Genomic DNA, 14,206 nt, shown 5'->3' with positions numbered 1-14,206 from the left:
TAGGTTGATGAAAAATCTAGAAAAGTCATCTCTAAAATCAGCAGGAAATCCACGGACCTCAGCATAAAACAGGGTCACCAAGTGGTCAGATTTATCCTAACCATGAGAAGGATTTATTTCGTACAATGGGGGGGCACCGTGCAAATTAGCTTGATAAGACTAATGAATCAGATCCCCAGAAAGGATAATCCCCTTTAAAGATCAAAAATCAGCTTTTAAGACTGATATTACTCAATCCTAGAGATTGACCTTAAAGATTGAGAATTACAAACTCATGTAAATCAATGATATCTAAACTCGAGCTTGAACGAGAAAATATTTTGATCAAATTATAAATCGATTTATTTTCTGAAAACCCATTTTCAATGCGTTCATTACCATTGAACGTAAAATCCTAGGAATTCACCTGGTATTCATTAGTTTATCTGAACCAAATCGGGTGTCAACCGTAAGAACGGTGGTTGCATAGCATGGTCAAAGACAGGACCTTGTGCCAGACCGAAAAAATCATAGGATGATCTTTACTATTGCTCCTACAAAGGATAGTAATTGCGTCCGACACGTTATAGACCATAATTAAAAGCATGTCAGGGGACATTGCCTTAACAGTTGCTTGTTCAACGCTTTCCTTTACAACCGGACGGTAGTTTATCAAAAGGTAATATACGGAGCAAGTAAACTGGACGTGTTGCTTTCCCAATACAAGGTTAGCAAGTGGGTGACACAAAACCACAAGTTTTGAGCTAAAATTTTCAAATCTGAAACCCACCAAACCCACAAAAATATTTTAAAAACACCGGTGAAGGGTTATTCCGGAAAACTTATCTAGGGTAAAAACTAGATTTAATTTTCAAAAGATCAAATGTTTTCATAAAGATCCAATTTCCTTAATGGATCTAAATTTTATAGTCATGTGGGACTGTAAACCACATCGTTACTACCATTGTTTATACCGCCGTAAAGAAATCACTGATGTACAAAGTGTGAAGAATAAAGAAGTGATTCTAGTATTTCAAGACTATATTGCTTGAGAACAAGCAACGCTCAAGTGTGGGAATATTTGATAATGCTAAAAACGAACATATATTTCATAGCATTATTCCTCAAGAAAGACAAGCTTTTAGTTGCAATTGTCCTATTTACAAGTGATATTCGTTTAAATAATAAAAGGTGAAGACAAAAGGTAGATTCGACGAATTGAAGACGCAAACGACCAAAAAGCTCAAAAGTACAAAAGACAATCAAAGAGGTTCCAATTATTGATAAGAAACGTCTCAAAATTACAAGAGTACAAGATTCAAAACGCAAAGTACAAGATATTAAATTGTACGCAAGGACGTTCGAAAATCCGGAACCGGGACCAGAGTCAACTCTCAACGCTCGACGAAACGGACTAAAAATTTCAAGTCAACTATGCACATGAATATAATATAATATATAATTAATTCTTAAAATTAATATATATATTATATTATATTTAAAAACCGTCAACAGAAAAAACAAAGGCATGTGAGCCTCTCCAGCTGGCCATGCGATCGCATGGCCTTGAAGGGTAAAGCTCATGCGATCGCATGAGCATCTTTTCCAGATCACAGGCCTATAAAAATCGAGCTTTGGTGTAACACAAAACACATCTTTTTCTTCTCCTCATTCAACGTATAATATTTATATTTATATTATAATTTTAATTTTAATTTATAATAATAAGGGTGTGTTAGCGAATGTTGTAAGGGTGAAAGTCAAAATTCTGTCCGTGTAACGCTACGCTATTTTTAATCATTGTAAGTTATGTTCAACCTTTTTAATTTAATGTCTCCTAGCTAAGTTATTATTATGCTTATTTAATCCGAAGTAATCATGATGTTGGGCTAAAATTATTAAAATTGGGTAATTGGGCTTTGTACCATAATTGGGGTTTGGACAAACGAACGACACTTGTGGAAATTAGACTATGGGCTATTAATGGGCTTTATATTTGTTTAACTAAATGATAGTTTGTTAATTTTAATATAAAGATTTACAATTGAACGTCCCTATAAATAACCATATACACTCAATCGGACACGGTGGGCGGGGTATTTATATGTACGAATAATCGTTCATTTAACCGGACACGGGAATGGATTAATATCCACTAGAATTATTAAAACAGGAGTGAAATTATGTACAAGGACACTTGGCATAATTGATAACAAAGTATTAAAACCTTGGGTTACATTCAGTCGACATCCTGGTGTAATTATTAAACAAAGTATTAAATCTTGTTACAGTTTAAGTCCCCAATTAGTTGGAATATTTAACTTCGGGTATAAGGATAATTTGACGAGGATACTTGCACTTTATATTTATGACTGATGGACTGTTATGGACAAAAACCAGACGGACATATTAAATAATCCAGGACAAAGGACAATTAACCCATGGGCATAAAACTAAAATCAACACGTCAAACATCATGATTACGGAAGTTTAAATAAGCATAATTCTTTTATTTCATATTTAATTTCCTTTATTTTATATTTAATTGCACTTCTAATTATAGCACTTTTATTTATTGTTATTGTATGTAATTGCACTTTTAATTATCATACTTTTTAATTATCGCAAGTTTATTTTATCGCACTTTTATTTATCGCAATTTCATTATCGTTATTTACTTTACGCTTTAAATTAAGTCTTTTATTTATTTAATATTTTACATTTTTTTTAACTGCGACTAAAGTTTTAAAATCGATAAACCGGTCATTAAACGGTAAAAAACCCCCTTTATAATAATAATATTATCTGAGAAGTTAACTAAGCCGTTCAACGAATTTATAACTGTTGCTCTGGACGCTGACCGGATACGGTTTCTTGAGAGATTTAAAAATGATATACCTGACTTTCCAAAGTCATTGTCGGAATCTCTTATATCTCAATTGAAGCCAAATGCAGAAGATAAACTTAAAGTGCTTGGTGATGAAATAGAACATCTGTCTTTTCCTGAATTAGAGAATTTGTGTAATAATGCTGCTACATCGGTAGACGATGTTCTAAATTTGAAGTTATAAGCTGTATTGCTTGTGTTATCTGTTAATTTTATAATGTATATAAATGTTTTTTACTTTGCTGATAATTTTGCCAAAGCTTTATATGTTTGATTTAAACAATCAAAATTATGACTAGTCATATACTGTTTGTATAATTTTTACGTCATGACGGCCGTAGATACATTATATTGCCTGGATGCTCAGCGGAGTTCTACGTTATCCGCTGCCATTTCAATCTTTTGCTTATGATTGAACTTCTGCCACCGAGGAAAAAACCTCTCTTTTGTGGGCAGGGATGACACACAGCTTTGTGACATCTGATTAAAATCCTTGGCCGGATAAAAATTATGAATAATATGCCATAAGAAATTTTTCTGAATTCTTATTTCTTTTAAAGAAATTTTTACATTTATGATTGCATCTCATGCTCTAAATAGTTGATCAAGCTATTCGAACATGCAATACTACGCATAAAATTTCTTTAAACTCATTGCATTCCATGTTCGTGGAATTTCTTCGCCGGAGGGCGCTGAGAGGGTGTATGACCCATTAGGATGTGCCTTTACAACTTTATATGGGCCTTCCCAACGTGGTCCTAACTTCCATTGTTTTTCCTGTCTACTTGCCTCATTATCTCGTAACACCAAATCCCCCTCTTTTAATTGCACATATCTGACCCGCATGTTATAATATTTTGCCATTATCTATTTTGCATCCGCTTGACGGATGGCGGCCATGATTCGCCTTTCTTCCAATAAATTCAATTTTTCACGTAAAATGGATGAATTATTTTCTGTATCAAATGCCAAAATCCTTTATGTTGGTATATGGATTTCAGATGGTATCACTGCCTCAGTGCCATATACCAAACTGAATGGTGTTTCACCCGTGCTCCGTTTTGGCGTTGTGCGGTGAGCCCACAATACATATGGCACTTCATCTACCCACTTAGTCTAACTCCAACCCAACCTAACCTTTATGCCGGCTACAATTTCTTTGTTTTTTTACCTCAACCTGCCCATTGGCTTGTGGGTGAGCAACTGAGGTAAATGTTTGTTTGATGTTTAGCTCTTCAGACCAACTTCTGAAGGGGTTATCTGCAAACTGTTTTCCATTGTCACTAACAATTTCATTCGGTAATCCATATCTGCACACAATATCGTTCCACACGAATTTCTTGATATTCTCTCCAGTTATTTTTGGTAATACCTTCGCTTCAACCCACTTACTGAAGAAATCAATTGCAACAACCAAAATTTTTACATTTCCTACACTTCTTGGGAAGGGGCCTACTATGTCAATTGCCCATTTACAAAATGGCCATGCCGATGATACTGAAATTAAATCATACTTGGGTAAACGCTGTACGGTTCCATGCCACTGGCAGGCATCACATGTCTTAATTACGTCTGCTGTATCTTTGTAAATTGACTGCCAATAATACCCTTGTCGCATAATCCTTCCAACTATAGTTCTATAACCGGAATGCTGTGCACATAATCCCTCATGCATTTCCTTGACTACATCAATTGCTTGCTGTGGTGTTAAACACCTTAAATTTGGTCCACTGAAGGATTTTCTATAAAGTATTCCGTTTTTCAGGACGTAAAGTGGAGCACTAACTCTTATCCGTCTTGCTTCCATGGTATCTGTTGGCAGTATTCCGTCCTGCAAATATTTCACATAGGGGGTTATCCAACATGATTCTCTTTCTTCAACTATTACAACCACTACCTTTTCATCAACCGATTTATCTTTTAAGACCTCCACCAAAACTTTCTTGTGCAAATGATCAAATGTTAATGTTGCTAATTTGCACAAAACATCTGCCTTCTTGTTTTTATTTCTTGGTATCTGCACGACCTCTAAGGTCTCGAAATGTTTTGATATTTTTTCAACTAATTGCAAATACTGTTTCATAGAGACATCTTTAGCTTCAAACCCTCCATTAACCTGTTGTGCCACAATTTAAGAATCAACATATGCACGCAAATATTTTATTCCCATTTCTGACGCTATGCGGAGGCCGGAAAGCAATGCTTCATATTCTGCTTCATTGTTAGATGCATAGAAACAAAACCTCAATGCATACGTATACTCCTCACCTTCTGTACTAGTAAGTACTAACCCTGCACCAACACCTTCCTCACTTATGCACCATCAGTGTGCAACTCCCAAACATGATTACTAGCTGTAACGTTTGGCGGATGATCGACCTTTTCTGTTGTTTCTAATAAAAGATCTGCCAAAATTTGACCTTTGACTGCATGTCGAGGCGAAAAATTTATTTCATATTCTCCCAATTCAATTGCCCATTTTGCTAGTCGTCCTGATGACTCTGGATTTCTCAAAATATATTTTATCGGCTGGTCTGTCATTACCAGGATTGAATGTGCCTGAAAATATCGTCTGAGTCGCCTAGCTGTGTGTGTTAAAGCATACACCAATTTTTCAATTGGTGGATAGTTAACTTCACTCTTAATAATGCTAAAAACGAACATATATTTAATAGCATTATCCCTCAAGGAAGACAAGCTTTTAGTTGCAATTGTTCTATTTACAAGTGATTTTCGTTTAAATAATAAAAGGTGAACACAAAAGACAGATTCAACGAATTGAAGACGCAAACGACCAAAAAGCTCAAAAGTACAAAGTACAATCAAAGTGGTTCCAATTATTAATGAGAAACGACTCAAAATTACAAGAGTACAAGACGCGAAACGCAAAATACAAGATATTAAATTGTACGCAAGGACGTTCGAAAAACCGGAACCGGGACCAGAGTCATCTCTCAACGCTCGACGCAACGGACTAAAAATTACAAGTCAACTATGCACATGAATATAATATAATATAATATAATATATAATTAATTCTTAAAATTAATATATATATTATATTATATATTATAAATGTCGGCAAACAAGAAAACAAACTTATGTGAGCTGGTACCTACCTCCATGTGATCGCATGGCCTGTAGGCTTGTTTTCCATGCGATCGCATGGGCCACTTTTTGTGGCCACATGCCTATAAATTTCGCGGTTTTGCTCGAACTTTAACACATCTTTTTCCTTTCATCTATCAACGTATATATATTTATATTTATATTATAATTTTAATTTTAATTTTAAATTCTAATAATAAGGGTATGTTAGCGAATGTTGTAAGGGTATAAGTCGAAATTCTGTCCGTGTAACGCTACGCTATTTTTAATTACTGTAAGTTATGGTTAATGTTATTTTTAATTTAATGTCTCGTAGCTAAGTTATTATTATGCTTATTTAATGCCGAAGTAATCGTGATGTTGGGCTAAATATTAAAATTGGGTAATTGGGCTTTGTACCATAATTGGGGTTTGAATAAAAGAACGACACTTGTGGAAATTAGACTATGGGCTATTAATGGGTTTTATATTAACTAAATGATACCTCGTTGATTTAATATATAGACTTATAATTTGACGTATTTATATATAACCACATACGCTTGACTGGGTACGGTGGACGGGATATCTATAAATACCAATAATTGTTCATTTTACCGGACACGGAACTGGATTAATAGTTAATAGACTTGTTGAAACAGGGGTGGATTACATTCAAGGGTAATTGGTGTAATTGTTAACAAAGTAGTAAAACCTTGGACTACACGCAGTCGATAACCTGGTGTATTCATTAAACAAAGTATTAAGACCTTGTTACAATTCGAATCCCCAATTAGTTGGAATATTTAACTTCGGGAATAAGAATAATTTGACGAAGACTTTCGCACTTTATGATTATGACTGATGGACTATTATGGACAAATCCGTATGGACATATCGAATAATCCGGGACAAAGGACAATTAACCCATGGGAATAAACTAAAAATCAACACGTCAAACATCATGATTATGGAAGTTTAAATAAGCATAATTCTTTTATTTCATATTTAATTGCACTTTTAATTATCGCAATTTTATTTATTGTCATTTTATTTAATTGCTTTTTTAATTATCGTACTCTTTAATTATCGCATTTTTATTTTATCGCAATTTCATTATCGTTATTTACTTTACGCTTTAAATTAAGTTATATTTATTTTTAATATTTTACATTAGGTTTTAACTGCGACTAAAGTTTTAAAATCGACAAACCGGTCATTAAACGGTAAAAACCCCCTTTATAATAATAATACTACTTATATATATTTTTATATTTTTACAATTATAAGTTAAAACTAATATAGCGTTAAGCTTGTTTAAAAGATCCCTGTGGAACGAACAGGACTTACTAAAAACTACACTACTGTACGATTAGGTACACTGCCTATAAGTGTTGCAGCAAGGTTTAGGTATATCCATTCTATAAATAAATAAATATCTTGTGTAAAATTGTATCGTATTTAATAGTATTTCGTTGTAAAAATAATACTATTTCCTAGCACACCTCGCACACATCAAGTATTTTTGGCGCCGCTGTCGGGGAACTTCTTGCTTAAACACCGGAAGCGCAACGCTATATATAAAAAAAAGATTTTTATTAATTTTTAGTTTACTTTTATAAAAATATGCTTTTGTAAAAATACGTTTTAAGTATACGAAAATATAAAAAGAAAAGAAAAATAAAAATATTTATATATTTTTAATAGTTTGTTATATATATATATATATATATATATATATATATATATATATATATATATATATATACATATAAAGTTTCTTTATTTTTATTTTTTTTATTTATGTAATTATTTATTAAAACAGAAAACAGAAAAAAAAAATATAACTCTCGGCCTGGTACTGTAGCAGCCCAACACCTGGCCCGAAAACCTAGCCCATGCGATCGCATGAGCCCGAAGGCAAAATTTCATGCGATCGCATGAGGGTACCTGACACGCCAGGTTTGACCATCCAACAGCAATCATTACGGAGTATTATTATTAATTATAATTAATTAAAACCCTAATTAGGTTTTTATTTATTTATTATTTAAGTTTTAGTTTTATTATTTAATTTGTATTATTTAGTTTATTTAGTTTTATAAATTATATAAAAATTAATAGTTTTATAAAATAAATAATATAAAAATAATATTTTTATAAAAAGTGTACTTTTTACAACTTTAAGTATATTTTTATATTTTGTACCCTTTTAATCGTTTATTCATAATATTTGTATTTTTCGCTCGTATTTAGTTTTAAGTTATAGTTTTTGCCATAGTTATTTTTATTTCTAGATTTTTAGGCTTTGCCATAAATTCCTTAAGTGCTTTTTCTTTAGACTAAGATTTAGGTGCTTTAGAATTTTGCGACGCCGTTTTTATATTTTAGTACCTTTCTAAGTTATTGCCATTTGAGATATAGTATTTCTTTTAAGCTTTAATATTTTTAGACGCAACTTTTAATTCTTAGTTTTTAGTTCCTTTTTAAGTATCGACGCGCTACTTTCTTATTTTTATTTTTCGACGCCTATTATTTTTCGACCTTTTATTTTTCGACGCGCTCTTTTTCTTTCTAATTTTTCGCCGCTCTAGTTTTTAGGACTTAGAATTTTCTATTTCTTCTCTAAAATTTCTTTAAATTTCAACGAAAAATTATTTTAAGCGGTTAAATTGATAGACATCCAAATTTTCTGTTTCGTAGTAATAGTTGGATTTGTTAGTGGCTGAGTTGTGAGCTTCCGATTTAAAGGGTTTTGGCTCCCTGCTGCATCTATTGGCTATTCGAAACGTGGGCAAAAGCAGAAAAGTCTATTAATTTGATAACTTATATAATTTTTATTTTTAAAACTAATAGGATATTCAGTGAATGCACCGAGCAAAACGTTCACCACCTGTAACTCGATCAAGACATCTAGCAAATATTGTCGTCGTTGATTTTTCTTTAGAATCGTCATCCGTTCGACCAAGTACTCCGATTCAAATTTCTGATAATCCATTTTTTGAACCCGACCTCACAATTGAGAATTCGGAGAATATTCAGGGACAATTCAGAGATCCTGAACCATTAATATTTCCTCCGAAACCACCAATAATTCAAACAGAGATTGTCGAGGAACCAACCATTAAATCAGAATCCTATAGTGATTCAGATTCAACAAATTCAATCATGGAAAATCTGGAACCTCTAAGTATAGAAGACCGAATGAGAGCTAAACGCACTGGCCAAGGTCATGCAATTACTCAACCAGCCATTAATGCACCAGATTATGAAATTAAAGGACAAATCCAACACATGGTAACTAATCAATGCCAATTTAGTGGTGCGCCGAAGGAAGATCTAAACGAAGATCTTCGTACATTTAATAGAATCTGTACTTTATTTAAAATAAGAGAAGTGGAGGATGAACAGATATATCTCATGTTATTTCCCTGGACTTTAAAGGGAGAAGCCAAAGATTGGTTGGAATCGTTACCTGAAGGGGCGATTGATACATGGGACGTTTTAGTTGAAAAATTTCTTAAACAATTCTTTCCGGCATCTAAAGCCGTAAGACTTCAAGGAGAAATTTTTACGTTCACACAGAAGCCAAATGAAACTTTATATGAAGCGTGGACAAGATTTGGAAAGTTATTAAGAGGATGTCCACAACATGGTTTAGACACTTGTCAAATAGTACAAATATTCTACCAAGGATGCGACATCCATTATGAAGAAAACAGCAACTGATGCTTACAAAATTATTGATAACACTACTTCCCACTCACATGAGTGGCACCAAGAAAAAGATATCGTTAGATCATCTAAAGTAGCTAGAGCCGATTCTAGCCATGACTTAGATTCCATTTCTGCAAAAATAGATGCTGTCGAGAGACGAATGGAAAAGATGACTAAAGATATTCACTCAATACGAATTAGTTGTGAGCAGTGTGGAGGACCACATTTGACAAAAGATTGTCTCAGTATTGAACTAACAATGGAACAAAGAGAGAATGTTTCATACATAAACCAAAGGCCTAGAAATAATTATCAGAATAATTATCAACCGCCAAGACCAATCTACAATCAAAACCAGAATTATAACCGAAATATTCCATACAACAACCAACAAGGTCTTAGTAATCAACAAATATCCAACAATACTTACAATCAGCAAAGACCTATTTTTCAAAATAAACCACCACAAACCGATGTTAAAAGCCAAATTTAGAAGATATGATGTCAAAGCTAGTTGAATCTCAAATTCAGTTTTTCACATCTCAGAAACAAACCAATGAACAAAATGCTCAAGCATTTAGAAATCAACAAGCTTCTATTCAAAATCTGGAACAAGAAGTGAGCAACCTAGCAAGGTTGATAGGTGAAAGAAAACTGGGAAGTTTACCTAGTGATACAAATGCTAACCCCCGGAATGAAACAGCTAAAGCCATTACCACAAGAAGTGGTATTACACTTAAACCACCTGAAATGCCTGTAATTTCTGATGAAGCTATTCCTACTCCACAAGAACCACAACCTGAGCAAGAAAAGGAAACAGAACCGGTAGTTGAAAAGGTTAATGAAGATAACACAGTTAAGGCAAAATCTTATGTTAAACCATACCAACCACCACTTCCTTACCCGAGTAAAATGAGAAAAGAAAGACTTGAAGACGAGCAATCCAAATTTTTGGATATGTTTAAACAGATAAATGTAAATCTTCCTTTCATTGATGTGATTTCAGGAATGCCTAGATATGCTAAATTTCTGAAAGATCTAATCACAAATAGAAAGAAAATGGAAGAACTCTCGGCTGTTACTATGAATGCTAATTGTTCTGCAGTACTGTTGAATAAGATACCAGAAAAATTATCAGATCCAGGAAGTTTCACAATTCCATGTTTTCTGGGTAGTCTTAGTTCAATAGAAGCATTGGCAGACTTAGGTGCTAGTATAAATCTAATGCCGTATTCACTATATGCTAAACTAGACCTTGGAGAATTGAAACCAACACGAATAAGCATACAACTAGCCGATCGATCAGTAAAATATCCTAGAGGGATAATGGAGAACATGCTAGTTAAAGTTGGTACTTTAGTATTTCCAGTAGATTTTGTTATTCTGGACATGGAAGAAGATTCTCAAGTTCCTCTCATATTAGGAAGACCATTCTTAAACACGGCTAAAACAATGATAGACGTGTTTGGTAAGAAACTGACCCTAAGTATAGAGGATGAGAGTGTTACCTTTTCTGTTGATAGAGGCATTGCAACAACCGCAATCTGCAGATGATACATGCTATTATATTCAAACTATATATTCACATGCAGAATTGTTAGAAGAATTTCCAGAATTACAAGGAACAGGAGAATGTTCTTTAGGAGAAGGAACTGAACCAATTGATGAAACTGAAATGTTAGCTACACTTATGGCTAATGGATATGAACCAACAACAGAAGAATTTCAAATGCTAAAAGAAGAAGACAGATATCGATATAAATCATCGATAGAAGAACTACCAACATTAGAGTTAAAACCACTTCTAAACCATTTGGAATATGCTTATTTACATGGTGAGTCTGAATTACCTGTAATAATATCGTCTTCTCTTACTAAAAATGAAAAATCTCAACTCATTTCTGTGCTAAAAGCTCATAAACCAGCTATTGCATGGAAGATTCATGACATTAAAGGAATAAGTCCTTCGTATTACACACATAAAATCCTTATGGAAGAAGGTCATAAAACGTATATGCAACACCAAAGAAGACTAAATCCTAATATGCAAGATGTTGTTAAGAAAGAAATTATTAAACTGCTTGATGCAGGTTTAATTTATCCAATCTCTGATAGTCCATGGGTAAGCCCAGTTCAATGCGTACCTAAGAAGGGTGGCATGACTGTCATCACAAATGAGAAAAATGAGCTTATTTCTACTAGGACTGTAACAGGATGGCGTGTTTGTATTGATTATAGAAAATTAAATGACGCCACCAGAAAAGATCACTTTCCCTTATCTTTCATTGATCAAATGTTGGAAAGATTAGCCGGAAATAGTTACTATTGTTTCCTTGATGGTTTTTCCGGATATTTTCAAATTCCAATAGCACCCGAAGACCAAGAGAAAACTACATTCACGTACCCTTATGGTACTTTTGCTTACAAACGCATGCCATTTGGACTTTGCAACGCCCCTGCAACCTTTCAAAGGTGCATGATGGCGATTTTTCACGACATGATAGAAGAATGCATGGAAGTTTTCATGGATGACTTTTCAGTCTTCGGTGATACATTTGAATCATGTTTAGTTAATCTTGAACGAATGCTTATTAGATGCGAACAATCAAATCTAGTTCTTAATTGGGAGAAATGCCATTTCATGGTTAAAGAAGGCATCGTTCTTGGTCATAAAATTTCAAAGGAAGGAACTGAAGTGGATAGAGCTAAAGTAGATGTAATTGCTAAACTTCCACATCCCACCAATGTTAGAGGAGTTAGGAGTTTTCTAGGGCATGCCGGTTTTTACCTACGTTTCATAAAAGATTTTTCTAAAATTGCCACTCCTATGAATAAACTCCTAGAAAATGATGCTCCATTCATCTTTTCAGATGAATGCATCAAATCTTTTAATATTCTTAAAGAAAAACTCACTAATGCGCCAATCATGATAACTCCAAATTGGAATCTACCGTTTGAACTCATGTGCGATGCAAGTGATTTTGCAATGGGAGCCGTTTTAGGACAAAGGATTGAAAAACGATTTCAACCTATTTATTACGCTAGTAAGACGTTACAAGGAGCACAAACGAACTATACAACTACTGAAAAAGAACTCCTTGCTATTGTCTTTGCTTTTGATAAATTTCGTTCATATCTCGTACTAGCTAAAACGGTGGTCTATACTGACCATTCTGCTCTTAGATACCTATTTTCGAAACAAGATGCTAAACCAAGATTAATCCGTTGGATCTTACTCTTACAAGAGTTCGATATTGAAATCCGAGACAAAAAGGGAAAAGAAAATCTCGCCGCTGATCATCTTTCTCGTCTTGAAAATCCTGAATTAGAAGTTCTAAATGAATCGGCCATACAAGACAACTTTCCTGATGAATATCTATTGAAGATATATTATAATGAAATTCCATGGTTTACAGACTATGCAAACTACTTAGTATGTGGATTCCTTGAAAAAGGATTATCGTACCAAAAACGAAAGAAATTCTTTAGTGATATAAAACACTATTTCTGGGAAGATCCACATTTGTTTAAAAGTTGTCCTGATGGAATAATACGCCGATGTGTATTCGGAGATGAAGCTAGTCAAATATTAAACCAATGTCACACAGGACCAACAGGAGGGCATTATGGGCCTCAGCTCACAGCAAGAAAAGTTTACGATGCTGGATTCTATTGGCCTACAATTTTCAAAGACGCACACCTTCTTTGCAAATCCTGTGATGCTTGTCAAAGGGCCGGAAAAATAAGTCAACGTGATGAAATGCCACAAAATGTCATTCAAGTATGTGAAGTATTTGACGTTTGGGGTATTGACTTTATGGGTCCATTTCCAAAATCTCATAATAATCTCTACATTCTCGTAGCCATTGATTATGTATCTAAATGGGCGGAAGCACAAGCTCTCCCGACTAATGATGCACGAGTTGTAGTCAACTTTTTAAAACATCTTTTTGCAAGGTTCGGAACACCGAAAGCTTTAATAAGTGATCGGGGTACTCATTTTGGTAATAATCAACTTGAGAAAGTTCTCAAAAGATATGGAGTAACTCATAAAATCTCAACTGCATATCATCCACAAACAAGTGGACAAGCTGAAAATACCAACCGAGCTTTAAAACGTATTCTAGAGAAAACCGTAGGATCAAATCCAAAGGAATGGTCCATGAAATTGGAGGATGCACTCTGGGCTTTTAGAACAGCCTACAAAACTCCAATTGGAACCACACCTTTTAGACTCATTTACGGAAAAGCATGTCATCTTCCAGTAGAAATTGAACACAAAGCATTTTGGGCTTTGAAGACATGTAATCTTGATTTACATGAAGCTGGACGTCTACGGTTAATTCAACTAAACGAATTAGAAGAATTAAGACATGAAGCATACGAAAATTCGTTAATCTATAAAGAAAGAACAAAGAAATGGCATGATAAAAGAATCAGAAGTTCAAAAGAATTTAAAGAAGGAGACAGAGTTCTTCTTTTCAATTCAAGATGCAAGCTATTTCCTGGAAAATTGAAATCAAGATGGTCTGGACC

The 14,206-nt window shown here is 33.9% G+C and overlaps 2 protein-coding genes and 1 non-coding gene across 7 annotated transcripts in view; all 3 read right to left on the bottom strand.

The window, feature by feature from the left end:
* Positions 1-14,206, bottom strand: part of LOC139876703 (mediator of RNA polymerase II transcription subunit 33A-like) — a 50,802-nt gene that overhangs the window by 22,129 nt on the left and 14,467 nt on the right. The window lies entirely within an intron of this gene.
* LOC139874686 (uncharacterized) lies at positions 3,734-5,407 on the bottom strand. The gene is made up of 3 exons (XM_071862096.1): positions 5,210-5,407; positions 4,004-4,982; positions 3,734-3,822 (listed from the first exon to the last, which is right to left on the bottom strand). The coding sequence occupies exons 1-3, from the start codon at positions 5,405-5,407 to the stop codon at positions 3,734-3,736; spliced, it is 1,266 nt and encodes a 421-aa protein (XP_071718197.1).
* Positions 9,506-9,612, bottom strand: LOC139878926 (small nucleolar RNA R71). The gene has a single exon (XR_011769788.1). It is a non-coding gene; the product is annotated as a small nucleolar RNA R71 (small nucleolar RNA).

The sequence above is a fragment of the Rutidosis leptorrhynchoides genome, chromosome 11 (assembly GCF_046630445.1).
Source record: "Rutidosis leptorrhynchoides isolate AG116_Rl617_1_P2 chromosome 11, CSIRO_AGI_Rlap_v1, whole genome shotgun sequence".
In the NCBI taxonomy this organism is placed as follows: Eukaryota; Viridiplantae; Streptophyta; class Magnoliopsida; order Asterales; family Asteraceae; genus Rutidosis; species Rutidosis leptorrhynchoides.
Note: the sequence above shows the minus strand (reverse complement) of the source record. Positions and strands in the feature narration are given on the sequence as shown.

What these genes read in the sequence shown, in the direction of transcription:
- LOC139874686 (XM_071862096.1), bottom strand. Translation starts at nt 5,407, where the DNA reads ATGACAGACCAGCCGATAAAATATATTTTGAGAAATCCAGAGTCATCA. An exon ending in ACGTTACAGCTAGTAATCAT is followed by an intron (nt 4,983 to 5,209) that starts GTTTGGGAGTTG and finishes GTGGCACAACAG; the next exon opens with GTTAATGGAGGGTTTGAAGC. An exon ending in AAATTGTAGCCGGCATAAAG is followed by an intron (nt 3,823 to 4,003) that starts GTTAGGTTGGGT and finishes CATTTGATACAG; the next exon opens with AAAATAATTCATCCATTTTA.